The sequence below is a fragment of the Corylus avellana genome, chromosome 4, assembly GCF_965113065.1.
Source record: "Corylus avellana chromosome 4, dhCorAvel1.hap1.2, whole genome shotgun sequence".
Lineage (NCBI taxonomy): Eukaryota > Viridiplantae > Streptophyta > Magnoliopsida > Fagales > Betulaceae > Corylus > Corylus avellana.
Window position 1 is genome coordinate 32506292 of NC_142493.1, and position 22991 is coordinate 32529282.

The 22991-nt window shown below is 35.7% G+C and overlaps 4 protein-coding genes across 4 annotated transcripts; 2 read left to right on the forward strand and 2 right to left on the reverse strand.

The window, feature by feature from the left end:
- Positions 1-208: 208 nt before the first annotated feature.
- Positions 209-3923, reverse strand: LOC132180036 (single-stranded DNA-binding protein WHY1, chloroplastic). Its single transcript, XM_059592882.2, has 7 exons — positions 3634-3923; positions 3122-3222; positions 2887-2979; positions 1926-2020; positions 1419-1492; positions 767-855; positions 209-587 (listed from the first exon to the last, which is right to left on the reverse strand). The coding sequence occupies exons 1-7, from the start codon at positions 3854-3856 to the stop codon at positions 468-470; spliced, it is 795 nt and encodes a 264-aa protein (XP_059448865.1). The 5' UTR covers positions 3857-3923; the 3' UTR covers positions 209-467.
- Positions 3924-5272: 1349 nt separating this feature from the next.
- LOC132178869 (zinc knuckle (CCHC-type) family protein) lies at positions 5273-9871 on the forward strand. Its single transcript, XM_059591442.2, has 8 exons — positions 5273-5686; positions 5847-5902; positions 6240-6402; positions 6965-7053; positions 7973-8105; positions 8778-8870; positions 9089-9191; positions 9326-9871. Exons 1-8 carry the CDS (start codon positions 5522-5524, stop codon positions 9730-9732), a joined length of 1209 nt encoding a protein of 402 aa, XP_059447425.2. The 5' UTR covers positions 5273-5521; the 3' UTR covers positions 9733-9871.
- A 2601-nt stretch (positions 9872-12472) lies between these two features.
- Positions 12473-18962, forward strand: LOC132179107 (uncharacterized). The gene is made up of 13 exons (XM_059591748.2): positions 12473-12668; positions 12760-12821; positions 13187-13255; positions 13371-13452; positions 13689-13759; positions 13975-14076; positions 14762-14851; positions 15107-15181; positions 15468-15500; positions 16343-16420; positions 16840-16905; positions 17423-17535; positions 18610-18962. The coding sequence occupies exons 1-13, from the start codon at positions 12614-12616 to the stop codon at positions 18629-18631; spliced, it is 918 nt and encodes a 305-aa protein (XP_059447731.2). The 5' UTR covers positions 12473-12613; the 3' UTR covers positions 18632-18962.
- A 700-nt stretch (positions 18963-19662) lies between these two features.
- Positions 19663-22338, reverse strand: LOC132178437 (AP2-like ethylene-responsive transcription factor At2g41710). The gene is made up of 7 exons (XM_088515711.1): positions 22112-22338; positions 21935-22017; positions 21317-21405; positions 21142-21215; positions 20998-21048; positions 20816-20892; positions 19663-20258 (listed from the first exon to the last, which is right to left on the reverse strand). Exons 1-7 carry the CDS (start codon positions 22336-22338, stop codon positions 19663-19665), a joined length of 1197 nt encoding a protein of 398 aa, XP_088371837.1.
- Between the last annotated feature and the right edge of the window lie 653 nt (positions 22339-22991).

Genomic DNA, 22991 nt, shown 5'->3' on the forward strand with positions numbered 1-22991 from the left:
TAGTTGTTGCAGAAGACCATTCTGCACTCAAACTGGAGTTGTTTAAGGCCAGAATGGCAACTAAAGAGTTCCCTTCAAGCAGAATCTGAGATGAGGAGGAAAGAGAGGCAGCGGCTTCAACGGCTAACAAAGCTACCCTGGCTTCACCTGCATTGACATTAAGAAAAGGCAGTCTCCTAGTAACTGCAGCAAGAATGACTCCCTCATCTCCACAGAATTTCCGACCAACAGTTTGATTTTGCATAATATAGTTGTATTTAAAATGTCAATTCATAGTCATTTCAATCCTCCTTCCAACAATGGAAGAAAGTGATTCACTAACTAGAGGATGATTACAACCAAAAATACAAAACCAAAAAAACAAAAACAAAAACAAAAACCAAAAACAAAAAACAAAACAAAACCAAGGTAGTTCAGACATTAAAAGACAGTTATGCACCATGTCGTATGAGACTCTGCAACGTTCACTATCTGCTCCACTCAAAGTCTCCCCCATACCTAGAATTGGCATTATTTACACGGCCCGTATCCTCTGGCTTTATGGAATTTGCAAAAGCGTGCCAACCTAAAATGTACGGCAGGATAAACTGCATAGGAACAAGTCAAAACGTATCACAGATGGAAAGAAATAGACAATTCACATTGTAAGAGAAGAAAAAAAAGTAAATGCCCTAAAACAAGCTAAAGACAAACATGCACATGCATATGCGTGCACCCACACCCACACCTACACACACACACACACACACACACAGGCATATCATACATTGAAAGCTGAGACGAGGACAGTGTACTCTGCTCTGGTGATAGGAATATATATACTTTCGTCCACATTTACAAGCTTGTTCTGAACACCTTCAGAAAATGACATGCCAAGATCAGATATGGAGCAAGTTATAGACAAATAAATTAAACTTTCTTCATAATCTTAACGGGTCACAAATGATAAATTTGATATGAGCTTGTTATCCAAGTAAAATACCATTATCACATGTGAATGCATCACATTCTGGCTCCAATCAGAAAGTAAATATGGATAGATGTATAAAGGGAAGTGTGGAGGAAAATATCAAATACTGGGGAATAGTGAGTTTCCGCAGACAAACTAACTTGCCTTTATTATTGCACCTCTGATTTCTAGCAATATATCACATACACATCATTTGATGACATGAGATACTTGCATTAAGTTATAACATAGATGTTTATATCCCCGTTATGATAATGAATGCGAAAAAAGTTTGAAACAAGAAAGGGTGTATCCATAGTATGCTATTGGACATGAGAATATATCATTCCACAACTTCAAGCGAGTAAAAGTTGACAATTACTGGATCACAGTCACATGTTATAACATCATAAAGCAAACAATATCCCAAAAAATTCACCACCAAGACTTGATGAAAAAAGAGGATTACTGAGGTTAAAGAAGTGGCCAGAACCGTCAGGAAGAGGCTCCACCTTCAACACCTTCCTGACCTTTCCCTCCTCACTGCAAAACAGAACAACTTTCAATACATTTCATTATGATAAACATAACAAATAGAGCTTATGAGTACAAACTCTTCCCAATGTTACTGACAAGAAGCAATGCAACATGAATCAATGAACATGAAAATAACTTGGCCAGTTCTTGTGTCTCTAATTGCCAAAATACGGCACATATATCGTTAGGGGAAAAGTTACAAGAATAATAAGCTTAATGCTGTCATAAATCTGTATCATTACAGACAATGAAGATGCATGTACTCATGGTAAGGTAAACATTGGATATATAAAGAGAAGCAACATGATCAAAATCAATAGTTCATGTAATTATAAAAATCAATGAAATAGACAACACATGGGAACAGTTTGCACTAGAAAGCTATCTCTGACTCCATGTTTACCATGTTGAATTTGAGGAGATATAGAGTAGACTGTACCTTTTTCCCTTAAAAGGATCATGAAAAAATTCACATGAATCCTTTTTCCCAAGGCTAACTATAGTTCCAATTTCGGTCACTGATAGAGAGAATACCTACATTCAAACAATTCAAAGCATCATCTTGCATTTGAAACTTTAAAATATCTCAAAACAATTCACATTTTATCACTTCTATTCACTAATAGCAGACACAACATTAAGATATTGTAACTGGGATCAACTGAAAGGGTTCAGTTAATCTGGCAACCATCATATAACTTCTAAGATATAGTAGCAAGAAGCTCGGGTCGTTCTTCGAGACTTGTCATAGCAGAATAGTTGATCAGTACCTGTTGTTTAGGTGAAATTTATATATTTCTACACATTGAGAGAGAGAGAGAGAGAGAGAGAGAGAGAGAAGGGGGGGGGGGGGGGGGGGGGCTACAGGAAATTCATTAAAAGTGTAGGGGGTGCAACCCAAGTATATAGGAAGTACACAAGAGAAACACCTAGCAGATCAAGAACAAAAAAAAAAAAAGAGAACAAAAATCTGCATAGCAGGGAAATGGAGAAAGGTGGTAGCATAGATCCATTCGAATAAGGTTTTAAGAAAAAAAGTCTGTAGATTTGAGCTCGTTCTCTTTCGATTATCTAAAATTCGAGCATTCTTTTCTCTTGAAATGCACCACATTAAAAAGGAAGGAATGGAATTCCAAACGATAATAATATCATTCCGGCCGACCCTTCTACTCCAATATGCCAAAAGATCCACCACCCATCTAGGTATAACCCATTCTGCCCAAACATTCTACAGGCAAAAATTGAGTTAAAGCAACATATCATCTGCCACCCTGACATTTACTCAGAGGTTCCCACCATTATTGTCCTCCAAATCATTGTAAATCCACAACACCCAAAATGAAACCTAGCGGCACATAAGTTCCACATTATATTATCTGCAAAAACAAAATGTAGATTACCTGCTTTCTGCTCCAATCATATTGTCGAACACCGGCTGCAGGGGCAAACTGAAGCAGCACGAAACCTTCCTTCGATAGTTTGAATGCCCCTGACTGCATACAACACAAACCATCACAAAAACAAGCACAGAGACGCCCTAAGTATTCCAATTGTTACAAATTACTATAAACAGAAAAAAAGAAGATAGAAAAAAAAAAAAAAAAAAAAAAAAAAAAAACCTTCAAAGAAACATACATCCAAAGGCGTGAACTCCGGAGCTCTGGGCTCTACCGTAAGAGCTGCTTTTCCTTTGTATATTGAGTGACCCACAAAATACCTAGGCGGTAATGTTCCACCTACACACAAACCAAACCAAACCAATATAATTCCATTATAAACACTAAAAACAGAGAAGTTTTGAACTTAATCCTCTCTTTGGTCTGTCTTTATTCTATTCACTGTATTGGTAGTTGACAGCTGAAACAAATTTAGGGAAACAATCAAAATATCAAATTAGACTCAACTAAGTTATGAAATCATATAAACCCTCCATTGGGTCGCTGAGAATTCAATAAGACTTTGAACTGACCCTAAGTTGAGAAAATTATGATTTTCCTACATTTGTTTCTCGGCAACCAAACAGCGTTCAAGTTGGTTTTCTTTGTTTCCTACGTTTTCTCCTACTTTTTCCCCTCAACCGGGAGAGAAAAGCAAAAACAAAAAGGAAAAGGAAAAAAAAAATAAAAAATCAGGAACAGTGGTAGAACCTCCCCCGGGAGTTTGCGAAGAAAAGGAGTTGTTCGGAGCGGTCGGGGTGGTGAGCCTCTGTTGCTGGAAGTACTCGCACTTCACAGAGAGCTTCTTGCTCCAGATGCTGGGGCTGAAAGCGGTGCGTTTAGTTGAAGATTGAAAGAAGAGCGAGGGACCAAGGCGAAGTCTGGGGTTTGGGGTGGTAGTGAGTGCGGAAGATAGCGACTGTAGCCCCTGCATACTTCTTCTTCTTCTCTCTTCCCGGCTCTGCCTGCTTTTTTTGATTTTGGCTTATGGTGCGGTGCGTTTCTCTGGGTTTAGAAATGGAAATCCGAGTCCCATGGGGATTACCAACGTTTAATCGGACGGTGCAAATTGCAGTTGGTACTGCACGATGGAAACGACATGAATGTGTCAAACGACGTCATTCGTTTTATTGATGGGCGAATCAGGGCGATAGGCCGATAGCCAATAGGCCCATGCCAATACATGCATTTTTTTTTTTCCTGAAGAAATAAAGGAAGTCTAGCCCCTAGGGCCCTATGTAATCATATATTCTTTAGCTTATAAACCATTTTTTACAAATTAACATTTTTTCTCGGATAATTTCACTTTAAACCTTTAAATTACAATATGATTTAACAAGTTCCTTAATTTAAATCACTTTAAGTCTTCAAAACATTTCAATTTGAATTCTTGAATTTTTAATTATAGTCAATTTGAACTATTCCATTAGATTTTAAATGTTAAAAGTGAGATATTGATGTTTATACCTCTGAGTTTGTTTTTATAAAATTCTAAATTTACCTTTAATTCCAAATTTAAAAAAAATAAAAAAAAAAGTAAAAAAAAAATCAGGAATATTTTTGTCTTTTTAGGTATTATCGTTAGAAGTTAACGACTAAATCTAACGGAGGGGTTTAAATTGACTGCAATTAAAAATTCAGGAGTTCAAATTGAGAGGTTTTAAAATTTATAGGCTTATCAAATTGCATGATAATTTGGAAGTATAAAGTGAAGTTACATCCATTCTTTCTTTCTTTAGCAACCTTATCTTATTATGTGTGTTTTGACAATTGAGAAACTTATTAAGGTGGTGTTTGGCAAATGGGTTGGCCTAGACACTGTAGTTGATGTAGATTGATGTGAAAAAAAATAAGAATGTTTGGTATTAAAAAAATAAAAAAGTAGTATAGAAAAGTGAAAAAGTTTTGTTTTGTAGTGATTTTTTTATTTGAATAATAATAAAAAGTGAATGATTTGATATAAAAAGTGAAAAAGTTAAAATGTTTTGATGTTAATTTTTTTGAGAAATTGTGATGAATAGTGTCTGGGCTAACCTCATCTCCTTTACCAAACAAAGCCTTAATTTCTCATTTTAACTTATGGACGCACAATGCATATCTAATGATCATCTTTCATGGTCACTATAGGAGTATTACTAACATTTTCTATATAATAAATAGGTTTTATTGTCTTAATGGTTAATGGGTAGTTCAATCAATTGCAAAGGTTCCTCCTTTTGTGCATGTATATATATATATATATATATATATATATTTTTTTTTTTCTGTGGGAAGGACTTTTTACGTTAAAGTTCTTGCAATAGATCTTGCACAATGCCACTGATTTGAAGTTGTGGCGTTGTCCTCAGCCACAAACACGCACGCACACGCGTGGATAGAAACAAGAGCAAGCGTGGCCTCTACTGATTCTATAATAACCACACGCTCTATAAACACCGAAGTACCACCATTCAATTGGATCTTGCTGATTCAGAAGACTCTTTCACGCTCAATCCGTTTGCATTCCATAGATGATGCTCTTTTGATTGTGCAAGAAATCTTCATTTCAGTCTCCCTTGCTTCTTTCCTTTCGTCTTATTCTTTGAATTGTACGTATGAAATGTCCTCGCTCTGTTCCTCATTTCGAATTCTGGCACCTCAATGGAGGCACAAGAACGTGCGCTTCTTTATTTTCCTCCATTCCAAGAGAAAGACTAGCTTCGTCCCAAGCGTCATTTCCTCCTCCACGGGCGACGATTCTGTTCCAACTCCCAAACAAAGCCAGGTACTCTCTCTCTCTCTCTCTCCCTCTCTCTCGGCACTTCTTTAGCTGTTTATGCTGTAAAGCTTAATTTGGAATTCTTTGATTTTTGTTTTTGTTTCAGTTTTGGCACAAGTTTCCTGATTTGTTTTCACTTTTTTCTTTTTTCATGATTGTGGCACAGTTGCGTTATGATCCCTCGGAAGAGCTATTCGGGATCGATGTCGCTCCGAAACCGAGGTTTTGAACGCTTTCATTCATGTACTTTTTACGATTATCATATTCCATTCATGGACATTTTACGATTATCGTATTTCATTTTTACTTATCAAAAAAAAGAATCGCTTTGGGGACAAGACTCAAACTTTTTCATGTGTTTTGTTACCTTAAAAAAGAAAAAGAAAACGAGCAAATATGGATCTTAGGCATTTTGGCTCAGTATCATTATACTGAAATAGCTTAATTGATCGTATTTCTTTTTGGTGGAAAAAAGTTTTATATGAAGTTGGTCCAATCAGCCATGGTATTTCCTTTTGTTTCAGTCTAATATGTATGTAATTTTTAAATTTAATTTCAGGAATGATGGTTCTGGTGCACCCACTCCACGTTCCTGGTTTGGACCAAATGGGCAGTACATCAGAGAGCTACCCTGCCCAAGTTGCCGGGGTAGAGGTTATACTCCTTGTACAGAGTGTGGAATAGAGAGGACCAGATTAGACTGTTCACAATGTAATGGGAAGGTATATGCTCTTGGAGCCATATTTTTAATTAATTGCAGATCGATATTTACATGGGGGTGGCTTGCACTACAATTTTATGGAGAGTTTTGTTAATTTAAGATAAAAGTGAATTGTTCTATTTGATTATTTCTTTTCTTTGATATTCCTTTAAGGAGAGTATATACATATCAAATCAAGAAGCTATGTAGTAGTTTAATTAAAGTAACTTTAAAAGGCATTACCTAGTATTGGTTTCGCTGAAGAAAGGTCTTGGGAGTGAAGATTTGGATATGGTTTCTAACCTTCAACATCTATGCATGAAGGTTGTCACTCTCAATAATTGAACCTGGAAAGTATAAGTTGCAATTGAACCATAATGCAATAGGAATGGGTGCGTAACTTAGCAGTAAAAAAAATAGTTTTAATTTCTGTATGTTATTCTCAAGAAACTCGCTAATGCACTTCTTGTTGGGATTGTGCCAATTATTTGTTATGGTTATGAAGCAGTGAGGAAATTGGTTTTGTGGAAAGACAAAATACTTCTGTATCCTTCCACTGATTTCTTTGGTCCCATTGACAACAGGGCATAATGACTTGTCAACAATGTTTGGGTGATTGCGTCATATGGGAAGAGGCGATTGATGAACGACCATGGGAGAAAGTTCGCTCCAAGTAACTTTTTCATATCCTCTTTTTATTGCGCACTCTTTGTTTTATCAAATTCATATTATCCCCATGTCTTTGCTGTCACTTGTCAGTGCGCATATTCTAATCTAACACTGTTTTCTAATTTGGTCATCCGTTGTTGATGAAGAACTAACTACTTTGCAAATGATTTTTTATACTTATTTGTAACTTATGCACAAATACAAATAATCTAAAAAATACATACGTAGAAACTAGACTCTTGCTTTTTAATTGCCACTTTCATTTCTCTCATGCTTCATGCTCTTATTAAGTAGGTCTAATAATGGTCTATAATCCACTCCGATACCTTTGCCGTTTGGGAAAGAAGAACTTTTTATGTTGTCTGCATTTTAATAATTGAATTGAACAAGTTCTATTTATGCTTAAAAGACAAGGCTTGTAATACTGAATGACAAGGTTGAAGTGCTTCTTACATGGTTATCTTGTGTTCCTACTATAAAAAATGGACCATATGGTGCATTCCATGCTCTAATAAACCAATGCCACATGGAAAGCTAAGCCTGTTGTATTCCTACAAGTCACTTGTTCCAGGAGTTCTATCATGTTTATGCCGTTGTAAAGGAGATTGATCCAACCCTGGTGATAGAGTTTACACTTTACAGCGTGGCTACTTAATTATAGTAATTGATAAAAAGCTCTCATGATTACTATTAAAGTATTACTATTATCCCTCAGAAGCAAGTGTTATACTTTATGAAATAGTAATGTTAAACAGTTGCTTATTAACCGTGGTATATACTGCACAATGAGCTACTTTTTGATGATACAAAGTAGTTTTGAAACATTCTTGTTTTTGCTTGTATATGTCAAATGTTTCTTTGTTTTTTAATGAATACATTAAGGTTTTTAATGCTGACTCTTTCAACTTTTGCTTTTCACCCAGGTCTCTACTCAAAGTAAAGGAAGATGATGAAGTTGACAGCTTAGATATAAAGCTGGGCATGAAGAAGAAATCAAAGCGTGTTTACCAATCACAACCTCCTGAAGTTGGATTAAAAATCAGTCGATCACTGAAAGTTAGTTGCCTGCTTAACCTTACCTGACATGTTGCTTATGCAAAACATGACGTGCATATGTTTTATGTTGCATATTCATATTGTTATCTGACACACCCATATACAAAAACATGGCATGCATTTGTTTTATATTGCATATTGATATGTTATCTGACACTAAGGGTGAGTATGTAGAATCATAGGTATTAGGTACCTTAACCATGTTGAAATGCTTTGACTACATACGACTGAAATCACAATTTCATCGTGGTCCATTTTGTTTCTCATCATTCTTGTGTGGTTGGGGATTTTGAGTACTTCCTGTATACTTAAGCTGTAGCTCCGATCTAGCATTTTGAACGAGTTAAATGGGTGATTATTATTTGTGGGACAAGTGAAGGATCTTTGAATTAACAATTCTTTGTAAGTTTGTAGATAAATTGTTCAATGTCTCCTTTCCTGACTGGATGCAGACTCTAACAGGCTCTGCAATTAAAGCTTCATATGATGTAACACCTAACATGATTACCATAAACTAGGCTTGCTACCATTTATTGTGATGAGGCTAGGTCCTACATGCAAATATTGTTTGCATATGTTCCTCATCATGCATTGTTTCACTAAATTCCATAAATTTATAGATTTTGATAGGATCATGAATTTAATCTTCTTGGTTTAGTTGGATGATTGCAGAGTCTCAATGCCAAAACAGGCCTTTTTAGCAAGAGAATGAAGATCATACATCGTGATCCTAAACTTCATGCACAAAGAGTGGCTGCAATTAAGGTATGCAAATGTTTTGATTCATAACTCTGGATTTCCAGAGTTTCATATATTGCATAAGATAATAGTTTTACATGAATGTTGCAGTGCTTTGTTCTGAATAAAAATACTAATTTATTCTTTTGGTAAGCTGGAAGGGAAGTTTATTGAATGTTTAATTTCCAACATAGTTGACATTGCAAAATCTCTGCTGTAAATTATATCAAATTTTATGTGTATAGAAAGCCAAAGGAACAGCTGCAGCACGAAGGCGCGCTTCTGAAGCTTTAAAAGCTTTCTTTAGTGATCCAGAAAATCGTCGCAAGAGGAGCATTGCCATGAAAGGTCTGTTTTTATACCACGAAGTTAACTGCTGACAGCTCAACTATACCTTTCATTACAGCTAGGCCTAGGCTTCGGATGAGTAACCTGCATTAAAATACTTAATGACCCAGAACAATTTTCTCGTTCTGATGCAGGAGTACAATTTTACTGTAGAAACTGTGGACGTGAGGGACACAGGAGACACTATTGTCCAGAGCTTAAGGATAGTTTGATAGGTAGACGATTCAAGTGTCGGTTATGTGGAGAAAAGGGTCATAACAGAAGAACCTGCCGAAAGTCAAGGTCAAGCAATCAGGGAAACACAATTAAGAGGAATCATCGTTGCAGAATATGTCATCAAAGCGGCCACAATCGCAGGACTTGCCCTCAAGTGATTGGGGTAAAGTTGAGTGGTACTCATGCCACAACAGGCTCTCCCACTGGAAGCAGAACATGCACTTGCCAGTTTTGCCAAGAAAAAGGGCACAATATTCGGACATGCCCCCGAAGAATTATAAATCCCTCGACGATTAATCCTCAATCTGAAGAAATAAAGCAGTGAACTGTTTTTTTGGATCAATGCAGCTTCAGTAAATTCTTAAATTTTGTGCAGTCTATTTTATCTGTGTACCTCTCAATGGTTTCAATCACTTATACTGTATCTTCTTGTGATCTATGATCATTTCAATAATCATGCCTTATTTTATCATGTTCTAGTTATAATTTGTCATCGATTGAAACCGGCCTCAAGAAATTGATTATCATAAATAGACTAGAATCTCCAAGCTTGAAACTATGCTACCCGGGTAGTATCATTGATGGTCATTGGTGCAAATTTTTTGTTGATTACTATTAACGGAGCAGTTTAACAATTGCAGAGCTTTTGAGGTCTCATTTCCTCCAATTCTCTTATGACAATTTCAATTGTAAGTCTCTGAACCTTCAATAATTATAGAACAGTGTTATTTTCACACCTCCTTTTACCATTGGGTTAAACTTAAATCTAATTTTACTACCTTGGCTTGCAGCCTTATCAAAATGCTGTTTGAATTTTTAAAAATATCAATTTTACTACTCGAGTTTTGCATGTTTACCGAATTACAATTGTCGTCAATTTTCCATCCAAATCAGTCATGTTGCCATGCCAGCAAATAGCCATGCCATCTCTTCTAAAAGATTGTTGCGTGTGTACATCTCACCATACTTGACACGTGTGATACTAAGAAACGTTACACACTTTCACTCACACTTTTTGACGTGTTGTATTAAAAATCATCACTAGATACAAAATTTTATGGTGATTTTTAGTGCCACAACAAAAAGTTTGAGAGTAAGTATGTAGCATTTCTCAATATATTTTGGTACACTTTTGATTGTTATCAGGTGACAACTGGTAGATGGGCAATCTTTCAAGCCTAAATTCATTAGAGTGAGTCAAGCTGAAAAGGCCATAAGGCATTTGTTTTCTATACCTTGATTTAGTTTGGAAATCGTTTTGTGAAATGGCATTCATGGGATTAGCATTCATGGGAAATCGTTTTTTTTTTTTCATTCTTTCTCTATTTTTTGTATATTTATCTTATGATGATCTTGTGTTAGTCCTAAGGCTTGGACTGATCCTCCTTATATAAGGGTAGGGGTGTTAATCTGGTCCTGTTTCTCGGTTTTTTGCCAAAACCGGGGTACCCCGATTCTTGAATTTGGAAAACCGGAACCAGGGATCCCGATTACCAGCCGATTCCAGTTTTTACCTGGTCCAGTAACCCCTTTTTTAAAAAAAATGTTTTTTTTTTTTTTTTTTTTGAAACCTCATGAAAAAATTGTTTTCTGAAATGAAACCTCGTGATTCATAACCATTTAATCACCTTAATATCAAATTGACAATTACCTAAAGTTTAAAGGAAAGAAAAATTTATCTTTGAAGAACTGTCAATTCATTCGGCTAAACTCACTAATACAAAACTCACCAAGAAAATCATCAAGCACAAAAAGTAAATCTTCAAAAAATGAAGCACACAAAAGCAAACTAACCAAAACAAATCCATACCATACACAAAAAGTGGAGAGGAAGAAGAGAATCGGAGGAAAGATGAGAGAAGAAGAGGGAGAAGAGAAGAAAATGGAAAAAGAAAAAATGAGGAGAGAGAGGAGGCTCTTGGAGGATGAAGAGGAAGAAAAAAAAAAGAAAGAAAGAAGGGAAATATAAATGATGAGAAGACACAAATAACCCTCTTAATTTAACTATGACAAAGAAAGAATAAGGCCTAACAGTAAATCTACACCATTATACAAAAAGTAAGTGAGATGAAATACCCAAAAATTCGTTCAAACTAATTCAAATTCAAAATAACCCCAAATCAAATTCATTATTTTCTTACTAATTAAACTGGGTGAGCTTAATACCAAAGGAAAAAATAACAATTTGGCGTCATCAAAGAAAAAGCACTGTTATAGAGGCATTGGCTCTTTTGTATATTAATTTAATATATATATCAAATATTAAAAAAATTATTATTATATATAAATGCACCCGGTTCCAGTTTCCTGGTTTTTACCAGGTGCCCAAAACTGGGACTAGAACCGGGGTCCTCGGTTTTTGGTTTTTTTGCAACCGAAACCGACTCCCTAGTTTCTTAGCTTCCGGTTTCCTAGTTCCGGTTCCGGTTTCCTAGTAATTTTTGACACCCCTATATAATAATGGATAGTGTCCTTCCAACGACAGAGAGAAGAAAAATAAATAAAAACTGTTATATGACACCATTTTTTCTTGAAGAGTGTATAGCTTGGTGGGTAGATAAGAAAAAGTAATATTAAAAGGAAGACTGACTTTTGTCCTCCTCTTGTCCTTCCAAAGGCAATGTTATTTTTAAAATTACCATTAAATCAAAATGCAATAATAATTTATTCTAAATTTAAAAATAATTTAAAAATTCACATCACTTTTAAAGGGACAAAAAAAGAAGTTTTAAAAACGTAACATTTTCTAAAAAAGACATATAACTTGGCTTTTAGTTCATCAAGTGTGTAAGTTATTGATGAAGTGATTTAACCCTCCAAGCCCAAGGTGCATCAATGGCCCAAAACAACGTGAGAGGGGTAGTCAAAATTAAAGCTGAAGTTTAGCCAAGACCCATTGACTTTGCCAATAAAAAAATCGGCCCAAAATCATAACCCAATATTAGTTGGACTCTTTCATCGAATGAGGATCAGCCCTAAACAATACATTAACTAAATAATAAAAAAACCAGCTGTACGTCTCCTTCTATAAATAGAAAACAAAACGAAGTCGGTTATGTATAACGCCGTCGTTTTAAGAATCTGATTATAGAAAGAGTCATCGTCACCAACCAGCGTACGCATTCTCCCGGAAACCCTGTCCTCACTCGGCGTTGTTATACAAATTCTCTCTCTCATCTTAGGTTTTGGAGTCACCAAACTCAGCCATGGCTTTGCAAACCGGCATGGGTTTATCTCGGGTCCTGATCTTAGTCGGAGCAGGTGCTGTCTGTTTTTCCAGCCGGGCCATACATAAAAAATCTCTATCAGTTGTGAGCTATTTTGATCTCTGAGTTTGTTTTTATTTATGCAGGATACACTAGCACGATCCTGATCAAGAACGGTAAATTCTCGGACTTGCTTGGCGAGCTTCAGGTATTGTGCTGATTTTACTGCTCCGTCAAATCTAGTTCCGCTTGCTACTCGTACTCTGAATTTGTTTTTTTTTTTTTTTTTTTTAATTTTTTTTTTTTTTTTTGTATTTGTGTTTTTCTATTAGGTATTATTTTGTGGTTTTTTATTTTTTCAGTTTCATTATTATTATGATTATTTAAATTTTGAGTTGTAAAATTGAAAAGATTTTAGTGAATCATGTTGACTGTTTGATTTTTTTTTTTTTGTGAAATTAATGAGAACTATATAGTTTATGTGGGGAAATTTTTCCACAATTGAATAACCTTCATGATATATATATATATATATATATATATATAACGTGGATTACCCTATTGCATTGGCAGTCATTGTTGAAGGGAGTGGAAAAATCTGGGGATCAATCAGATGGTGATTCTGATGCCATCGCGGCCCAGGTAATGTGAAGATGAAAATTTCATAAAACAACGATTGAATTTTTTTTTACTTGCTAAAGGGCATTTAGGAACTGGGATATGCAGTGTGCTGGAATCTTACTTGACTATTTTGTAGGTGCGACGATTGGCAATGGAGGTTCGACAATTAGCCTCTGCACGGCATATTACTGTTTTGAATGGGAATGGTGGCCAAATTGGTATCCTCTATCATATACCTAAACAATTCCTTTATATGGTCTATCGTCTACGGCTATTTCATTTTTTTTTTTTGGATATGACAAAGTGATTCTCATGCATTATGCCTTTTTCTTTTTGTTATAAGTTAGGAAAACTGCTCATTATTACCGAATTATGCATTTTCTGATGCTTATGAAGTGTATTCTAGCTGGGACTTTGTTGTTTAATTTTACCCCCTCTTTGTGTCTTTTTCCAGGTAACTTGACATCTCTTGTAGTTCCAGCTGCTACCTTGGGGGCATTGGGCTATGGCTACATGTGGTGGAAGGTATCTAGATGTGCTTATTAATTATTTTGTTTAGTTTACTTCTGGTAAAGATATTTGCATTTTGACCAATTTTTCATGTATTCACATTTTGTGTGATTGTATTGTTTTGACGAATTGATTCTCAATTTTTTTTTTTTTTTTGGGTGGGATTCTGAGACCATTGTACGTGCTTTATGGATATTAATTTGTTTTCTCCCCTTTTCTTTTATGATTAGGGTCTTTCATTCTCAGATCTTATGTATGTGACAAAGCGGAATATGGCTAGTGCTGTTTCAAACTTGACAAAGCATCTGGAGAATGTGTCAGAGGCTCTTGCTGTAAGTTTCGGTTTAAATAATTTTTCTTAGACTACTATAGGTAATTTCAAAAAATAAGCATGGATTAGACACCATTGTGCATGTTTTGTTTCGATGGTATTGATAGGTCAAGTCTTGAGATCTTGATGAACAGTTTTAAAGTGTTTTGTGATATTTCAAAGGCTTTAAAAACCTGCTTTATATTTCCGTTTATTAATAAACCTCTTTTACTGTTCGATTATTACCATGTTAGATGCATGTCGGAGCAACAAGCTTGTCCATAGCTGTGACCAATAGTTTGGATATTTTTGAACTTATCTGCCATTGTTTGCATCAATACAGTGTAAAAGATATTTATTCTGACCATTTATACTTTGGGTGCATTTTTTTCATTCTCTGATATCGCTGTTTGTTTTCCTTTTGATGAGTGTTCATTCTCCGGTATTGTAAAGTAAATATCAGGGTGTCTGTGCGCATGTGAATTGTGTTTTATGTGTGTCAACTTTGGGAACCTCAAAAGAATGAAAATTTGAGGTAACAGAGTTGCTCTTTTACCTTCAATCTTGGCAGCCATACATAAAAATTCAGCTAGTTATTATTGTATACTTTAAGTTCAATGAGGCAATATTCTTTTAGATGTTATTTTATATTTTTAATTGTTTTCTACAAATTTTCATTGTGTTTCAACAATTCTTCTATTGGACAGGCAACAAAGAGGCACTTGACGCAGCGAATTGCAAACTTGGATGATAAAATGGAAAAGCAGAACGAGATGTCCAAGTTAATTAAGAATGATGTATGTGCTTTGAGGTTTTTATGATTTTGTTATTCTTAGTTCCTAGAGTAAAATCAGCAAAGTACAATATTTTCCAATATTATGGGTCGTCTAGAGCTGATTCTGATGATATATTCATGGAGAATGGAGATCAGTTGTGTACTTTCCAGTATCGTTATACTGTCTTTTATTCATTCGAACATGGATGGTAGGTAATTCTCATTTCTATGTTTTATTTGCATTGTCATTTTAATATGGTTTAAACTTGTGCAACAGGTCGCTGAAGTTCAAAAATCTCTTTGTGACATTGGCTATGACTTGAATGACTTACAGAGGCTGGTGGAAGGTTTGGTGAGTTTTTTTTCATGAAGTTTGTTTTGGTGGTGTCAGTTGTGTGGTGGCGTTTGCACTAGTGATCTTTTGTAGTGTGTCATCTCTACTACCCACTCTTTGCCCCGATTCAAGATTTCTTCTTTCGCCATTTGTTTCCAAGAAAAAAAAAGAAGAAAAGGTTTTCTCATATATTTATCTTTCATGATCTCCAGAAGAAAGGGACACCGTAGTAATAATTTCATATATGTTGCTTTTTTTTAAAAAAAAATTGTATTGATTGTAATGTTAAGTTTCTTTGTTTCAGGATGGGAAGATAGGTACGCTGGAAGGAAAACAGGTAAGACTTTATATCTAATAATGTGTGTGTGTGTGTGTGTGTATTTATACACGTGATTACATATACATATACATATCCTCATTTTATATGAGAAGCCATATCTTTACAGATAAATAAAGAATTTCTATTCTACGCTATAACATTTGCTGAGATTTTCTGTTTATAATTTTTGTCCTAGCGTGGAAAATTAAAATCCTAACCAGTAAGAGGAAAAAAGGGATAACAAGCAATTATAATCTATTTTTAAAAGTGAGGTGTATTTATGGTTGGAAGAAATATATGCCTATAGTGGTAATCTGGTTTGATGACGAATTTTGTTTGCAAAACATGTTAGTATTTGTTGTTTCAAGTTGAAATTCATTTGGTTAGTAAGAAGAGAAGAGAGGAAAAAGGTGGGGCTAAGGGGAGGGGGGTGTATTTGTGGGGAAGAAACCAGGTAACCAAGTTGTGGCAATTGAAGTTTTTATTATAACTTCTTTTTTGGTTAAAAATAATAAAAGGAAGTTGCAATGATGCCTTTTGGGTTATTTGAGTACTGAAAAATTATGATATCCCATGGATGGGCTAGATGTGTTCCATTCTAACGAACTCAGAGATACATAACAGAGCAGATTTATGTTACTTAAAAGGTAAGTTGAGTGATGTCTTGGTTTACAAGTTTCAGTGAGGTGTATTTCATTTTTGGTTGAGATAGTTGTATTGTGGCTGGTATTTTGAACTTACTACTGTGAGGATAAATCACCACAGATATGTGACTTGCACTGGTATTGGCTGTTAATCTTACAGTTGTATTTGCATATGTATCAGCTTGAGGAGATGCTGACATTATTTTATGGTGACAGGATATTGCAAATCTTGGTGTTCTGTACCTGTGCAACTTTGTTGATGGAAAGAAGGGGATAATGCCTGAAGTTCTGAAGGTTGGAGCCAGTAGTTGTTTAAATATAATTTGGAGTTAACTTTTGAGCTGGTATCTTTTTTTTTTTTTTTTTTTTTGAGCTCCCCCAATTGGTTGATTATTTCAAATGCATCCATCCTACTTGATAATAAATGGTATTGTAACCAAAGGTAACAATGTTCCTGTCACTCGTGTTCATTGCATGCCACACTTTAAAGTGGCAGTAATGGCATCTGATGCTATCTCCCTATTGTTTTAAAGAATGTATAATGTGCTTGGTGGTTATGGATTAATCTTTTGTTACTTGGAACAATCACTAATGTTTAGGTGATATAGAGTATATAATGCTGTCTTTAACATTTTCCTTATTGCATAATTGTAGTCTCATCTCTATGGGCTTTCTTACAGAGCTAATTTAACTGTTTGGTTAACATCTTGCAGGAGCAACTTAAACTTAATGGAAAATCTCGTAGTTTACTCACGTATCCAGAAGCTCCAAGTCTGAAGGTTCTTTCCTATGTACTCTGTTTCTTCTGGTTGCTGAATTAACAAAATTGAAATATGTGAAACATGGGATAGGGATTCAGACTTTCAGTGATTCAAATCCCCTAATCCAGTTGATTATCACGTATTGCTTAGTCTGCAAGTCCTCACTGACAACATGACCTGCCTATCTATAAGTTTCTTAAGTGAAGACACTTCTCATATGGTTACACTTTTTAGTTTGTGGAATTTTTTCCTCTGTTCCTACATTATAATGGGACAGGCCCATCAAGTTTCTCATTTAAATGCTCTCTTATCTCTCTTTTGATGACACTCTTTCTCTTGATGTGGTTGCAAATGCTCCTCTCTCTCTCTCTCTCTCTCTCTCTCTCTCTCTCTCAAGTCCTGATTTTTTTCAGGGCTTTATAATGCCTTTTGACATCAGCTATGGAATTTGTATTCCTGAGTAATTGATTATATGCATCTTTTGGTAAGATGTGTCCTCTTTGTTTGAACTTTATGCCATTTTATCTGCTTGTAGGGTCTTAAGGACATTGCAGACACTATGGCCGGAGGTATGGATAGGTCAGCATCAGATGCTATTGTGCAAGATGGTGTTGATAGGTTGGAAGAACAGCCGAGACCCCTTCTGAGGTTTGAATTTATCGTTTCATCAGAGTGCATTTTCTGGACAAGAACACGTGCTTTTGAATGTGTGTGATTGTGTGCTTTTGTGAGCTAGGCGATTGATACCTACTTCTGTTCATTTTAGAACCACATTTCTTAGTATCCTGTTTGAATGAGTGGGTTTTAGGAATCCTAATCACTGTATAGCTTGTATTGAATTCTTCATTATGCTTTCAGTGTCAAGGTTGATGTCGTTTTTCCCAAGAGCAGTAGTTCCTTGGGGAAAGAGAGGGGGGACAAAATGAAATATAATGATAAACTGAAATAAATAAATGAATCGATACTTTTGCTCAGATTACTTTGAAGATCAATTTTCTTTTTTAACAAGTGAGCAGCAATTTCATGCTCTTGATTCAGTCTCACTTCAAGTCCCTCTTTACAATGGGTCACCACAAAATTCACTTTTTGAGAAGAGTTTATTGTAAGTAGGTGGTGCCAATTGACTAAGTGCACATATTCTGATTTAGTTATGCCATGTCTGAGGCCTTGTGTTGTGCTTCATTAGCAAACCCGGTCATTGTCCACATTTATTTTTTGAGGTTCCTGTTTTAGAGCATCTTATGTGCCAAACCTGCACCTTTATATGCATGTCGTTGTTTCTCGAGCTAAGTTGGTTGACGTTCATAGTAGATTTATGCTTGAAACACATATTCATCACTGAGAGCAAAGGTACACATAGCTTTATGGTTCCAGCCTGCCTGGTTTGTGAACTAACTCATTCCCTATTTTAATGAGTGATAAGGTTATTTAGCCATAGATCCAGTTTCAAAGACCATTATCTTTTTGAATATAGTATAGACATTCTAGTAGTAGGGTTAGTAGATTCACTGGTTATAATGACTTTTGGGCCGGAAGGCAATAGTATAATGGGGTAGATAAGGTTTAGCTATTCTGTTTGTGTTAGAGATAATGCCATAAAATCTGCCAATGCGCAACTCCTTACAGTTTTTGTTCTCTACTTCTCTTCTCCCTTGGAGAAATTTGACAGATTTGTTCTATATAGTTTTATTCAATTGTGCTTATACCACTTGAACTTTGCAGGGCGCTTTCTACCAAGTGTTGAGTACAATATTCTGGACTCGATGGTAACCTACCTATCATATGACTCTCCTCTATGTACTCAGTTGATGGTCAATATGGTTTGATTGTTCAAGTTTGATGTACACATCAGTCGTTACTGATGGGATGTCGTTAATTTCTATATGCATATATATATTTTTTCTTGGTTTGGAATACCACGCGGATGGATTCTGATGCAGCCTATTCAGTGCTGTTAAGCTTGTTTCTATATAACATCGGACAGAATAAAACAATTCCGTCAGGGTGTCCAAATAATCTCAGGCACTGCTGAAAGGCCAACTCAATTTCAACCTATCTACATGAGATTTGGCCCATATCTTCTTTTACATGTGCTAGAGACTTTTTTATTTTATTATTATTTTATTATACATATTTTTATCATGGATGAGATTTGTTTTTCTGGCCATCTCGTGATATGCTCAAATGGCTGGGGTTGTACGGATGGCAATTTAGTTCACAGTTTGTGAGTTGGGGTTTCTCGATGGAAATATAAAAGCCTACCTTCCCAAATCACGACGCAAAAAGAAGTTAAAAACAATGGTAATTGAAATTTGGTAAAACTGGCATGCCGATTTGAAGTGGGTGGGGTTTTTGGATTGGTCGGGCTACACTGACCCCTTAATGCTGCACGTTTCAAAATTTTAGACGTAGTAGTGTAGTACTGATCTTTTGCACGAAGAATGTAATTCAAGTTTTTATTTTGTTAATTTAACAATTTAAATGGTGTTACGTCATATTTATTATGTTGTAATTTGTACAGCAGCGAAATTTTATTTGGACCATAAAATGGTTTTTTTCTATTTCATTAGAATATATACATTCACTTTATTTCATGTGGTATTTATATACACGCCTTATTTCATACGCGTGCGATATACGGTACACAACTTTTGCCCTTCTTTTTTTTCAAAAAAACTTTTGCCCTTCTTTTTTATGCTAATTGAAAGAGAAACTACATGTTACTTGGGCTTAAATTTTGTAAAAGCTTTTATAGAATTGTTGCGTTGTTAGTGACTAGTGAGGGACGCTTAAGGTACGATTCCAGTCTCCAGGGGAGTTGATAAGATGCAAAGTGCTTTCCTGCGGTGATATTAGACCAGGCAATGGATTGTCATCGGTAGAACACATGTAGGCGAGATTACCAATTTCGTTGTGAAAAATCCCTCCAACCCCATTGTCGTTGATTGTATGCACAGGGAATTTGGTGTCATTCTCTTCGGCTTCCATGTCGGTGTTATTCAAAGCCCTCTCTGTTAGCTCTCTAAACAGTGAAGATCTTAGGAGAACGCCAAGTGCAGTTGGGGATGGTGACCTAGTTTCACTTTGAAAAACTTCCTGTTTTCTGAGGGTATTGTCCTTGGCATCCACTGTCAAGGTATTGGAGTGAAAGATGAATTGTTGATTGGTTGTTACCCCACTTGAAATGGGGTTAGAGGACATTGTCCGAGGCTGGGGCTCTATAATTGGTTTTGGCTCTTGGGAAGCAAGAGAATTGGCACCTGGTCTTAGCCATCTAATGTATGTGCTCAAGTTGAAGTTTGTTACTGCATTAGTGCCTCTATACTCTATTGCTGCGATATCGTAAGCATGAGCAGCCTCCTCTTGAGTACATGCAAAAACATAAAATGACCAATTATAACCTAGTTGAATTGATATAACAATTTGGATAGTAACTGTGAGAAACTCCATGTGAGACCCATCTATTCTGATAGGTGGCTGAGTAGTTCAAAATTTATTTAGATAGGTGGATTTTATATGAATCCTCTCACAATTATTGTTAAATTACTAGCAATGTAGGCAACATCACCCTACCACTGTGAGATTGCAAAGCCCTACACTTTTGATACCATTAATTTGGAATTGGATCCACAACAAATATTATCCTATTGAGTATTGATTGAAGTTAATTAGTACCACAATATTAAAAGAACACTAGGACGAGTGAGTCTTATATAAGGTCTCTTACATTATTTGCCCAAACTGACAGATAATTGTTGTGGATCTCTATACTCTATTATTAATTTGATTTACGTAGAATCATTAAATGTACTTAGTCTAATCATGGGTTGTCTATGATTAGGGATTTGGGAAACACAAATGCAACCCTATCAACCACCAAAAAAATAATAATAAATAAAAATATACAATTCAGATGGGTGAAACTTACTGTAAGTTCCAAGGTAGAGATATTTGTTTCCAAACACCCCCCCTATCCTTGCTTCCCATCTTCCATTGTGATGGTGCCTGCAGTTGGTCAAAAAGTTCAACCCAAGAATATTGAATTGGTTAATTCCCTGTTAAAAAGGTTAAATACCACAATATATCATTGCATGTCGAAAGTTATTTTACCTTGCAACTCCTCTATACTTGGATACACCTCTTGAAAAACCACTGCTCCTCCTAAAAACGAACAGAAAAGCCAATTGCATTCATGGTATATATATTATTGGAAAGCTTGTTGATAAACTACTTCTTAGGGGGATGATCAGGTACCTTCTTAAAGAGGCCAAGTATTCTTCTCTTGATACAGTCTTCATTATCTCTATTTCTTTCTCATACTCAGATACCTGCAAGAATATCACACCAGAGACTACCAGAGTTGAGAAAAGACTTCATAGGAGAAAGACACAATGAATGAATGAAAGAAAGATACCCAAATTCATGTTACCGGGAAATTTGTAAAAGTTGATGCTCCCCAATACTTGAGGGCAGCCAAATCATTTGCTCTTGCAGCAGATTCTTCTTCATCATAAGCCCCTGATTAGCAACATCACAATAAAGGTCAGTGGCCTCTAAATCGAGTCCCTATAGAAAGCAAAGATGGTTTGAATGAGCAATAATGTTAAACTACTCGTTATCCCAAAAGCTTAAGCTGAGGTAAATTTAATCTTTTAATCATTAAGTTAACATGCTCCATCACGTGTTGGATCAAATTTCCTTTTAACAGGTGATGCTCAACACGTAAAATATTTAATTTAATTTAAATAGGGTTGAATTGATGGAGTCAATGTTTAATCTCAGAACTTTTGGCTCTGATACCATGTTAAACTACCAGTTGTCCCAAAATCTTAAGCGAATAGAAAGAAGTAAATTTAATCACTTAATCATTACTTTAACAAATAAAAGCACTCACCTAGGTACATTGCTCCATGCCATGCCAGCAATTCCAATGTGCAAAGAGTAGATCAAAGAAGGCGTAAGCAAATAATCAAGAAGAACATCTATATATATATATATATATATATATATATATATATATAAACAAGTGGTGAATTAAGCTGTGTACCTTGCTTTCCCTTCTTCCTCTGGGTTGGATTCCATGATCCCGTATCCCACAAATGAGCTTCAAAACGTCCAGTCCATCTATGTCTGTGTTGAGGCACATATTATAAGCAATATATATTTGAAGCATGTATGTGCATGCATGCATGTCTAAAGGTATAGATTTTTAATATCGAATTACCTGCTGACCCCACGAAATCTTGAACTTCTCTTGACGCCAGTAGTGGTAGTCGTCGTAGGTTGTTGTTGCTGCTCACCTTCATTATTGCAGCTTATTGCAGGCACAGGGGATTCCCTCCGCCGCCTCTTGATGCATTTGTTAGCCAAAGCATCACCTTCATTAATCATGCGCAAGCGAAGCGCTCCTGGGCCCAAACCATATTTCGCAGTCGCAGGGGTCATCTCCATTTCTGATTTTTGTCTCTCAGTGTACAGAAAACGGCAGGCAACTACTGCTTTTATTGCTTGATGTTGATAAACCAAGTGCAAGTGATGTTTATATATGTGTGCAATATGTTGTCTTATGCCATTGTTTTTTTTTTGGTTGATACTGCTTCAAGTCACACGACAAAATATTTCGATGATTTCCCTTTCATTTGAGACAAATTTGAAATGTCTGCTTCCTTCTAGACGGCGAAGAACTCACTATCTGGGTCGAAACAAAATTATCCGACTCCATGTATGTAGGGGGTAAACTTCAGCAAAACATCGGTATAATCGGACTTCAAAAATTTCAAGCTCCTCAGTTTTTATTTTATTTTATTTTTTCTAAGCCAATGGTCTCGAGCCACTTCACTCTAGGTTACGAATAAGCGTGTGAATGCCCGGGAATAGGATATTTCAATCTTAAAATAGAGAGGAATCATTTGATGGTTTGTGTTCATTGCTGCTGTAAATCTCATATAAGTCAATGGTGAATCGTGAACCATATAATTTAATGATTAATCTATTAAATTTATAGGAGAATATAAACAAATTATTGACACTAATTATTTCTCTTTATTTATTGAAGAATGTTAAGTGTTCTCCTAGTCCTATATAGGTGAATATTATTTTCTAAA

Bases quoted from the DNA above. Each gene is read 5' to 3' on its own strand.
- LOC132180036 (XM_059592882.2), bottom strand. From the start codon at position 3,856: ATGCAGGGGCTACAGTCGCTATCTTCCGCACTCACTACCACCCCAAAC. The intron at 2,980-3,121 runs GTATGTTTCTTT...TGTTGTATGCAG, and splicing joins CGGAGTTCACGCCTTTGGAT to TCAGGGGCATTCAAACTATC. The intron at 2,021-2,886 runs GTAATCTACATT...GTTTGAATGTAG, and splicing joins ATGATTGGAGCAGAAAGCAG to GTATTCTCTCTATCAGTGAC.
- LOC132178869 (XM_059591442.2), top strand. From the start codon at position 5,522: ATGTCCTCGCTCTGTTCCTCATTTCGAATTCTGGCACCTCAATGGAGG. The intron at 8,106-8,777 runs GTTAGTTGCCTG...GGATGATTGCAG, and splicing joins AAATCAGTCGATCACTGAAA to AGTCTCAATGCCAAAACAGG. The intron at 9,192-9,325 runs GTCTGTTTTTAT...GTTCTGATGCAG, and splicing joins GAGGAGCATTGCCATGAAAG to GAGTACAATTTTACTGTAGA.
- LOC132179107 (XM_059591748.2), top strand. From the start codon at position 12,614: ATGGCTTTGCAAACCGGCATGGGTTTATCTCGGGTCCTGATCTTAGTC. The intron at 12,669-12,759 runs GTGCTGTCTGTT...TTATTTATGCAG, and splicing joins CCTGATCTTAGTCGGAGCAG to GATACACTAGCACGATCCTG. The intron at 14,077-14,761 runs GTAAGTTTCGGT...TCTATTGGACAG, and splicing joins ATGTGTCAGAGGCTCTTGCT to GCAACAAAGAGGCACTTGAC.
- LOC132178437 (XM_088515711.1), bottom strand. From the start codon at position 22,338: ATGGAGATGACCCCTGCGACTGCGAAATATGGTTTGGGCCCAGGAGCG. The intron at 22,018-22,111 runs GTAATTCGATAT...GCCTCAACACAG, and splicing joins AGATTTCGTGGGGTCAGCAG to ACATAGATGGACTGGACGTT. The intron at 21,049-21,141 runs GTACCTGATCAT...GTTCGTTTTTAG, and splicing joins TACTTGGCCTCTTTAAGAAG to GAGGAGCAGTGGTTTTTCAA.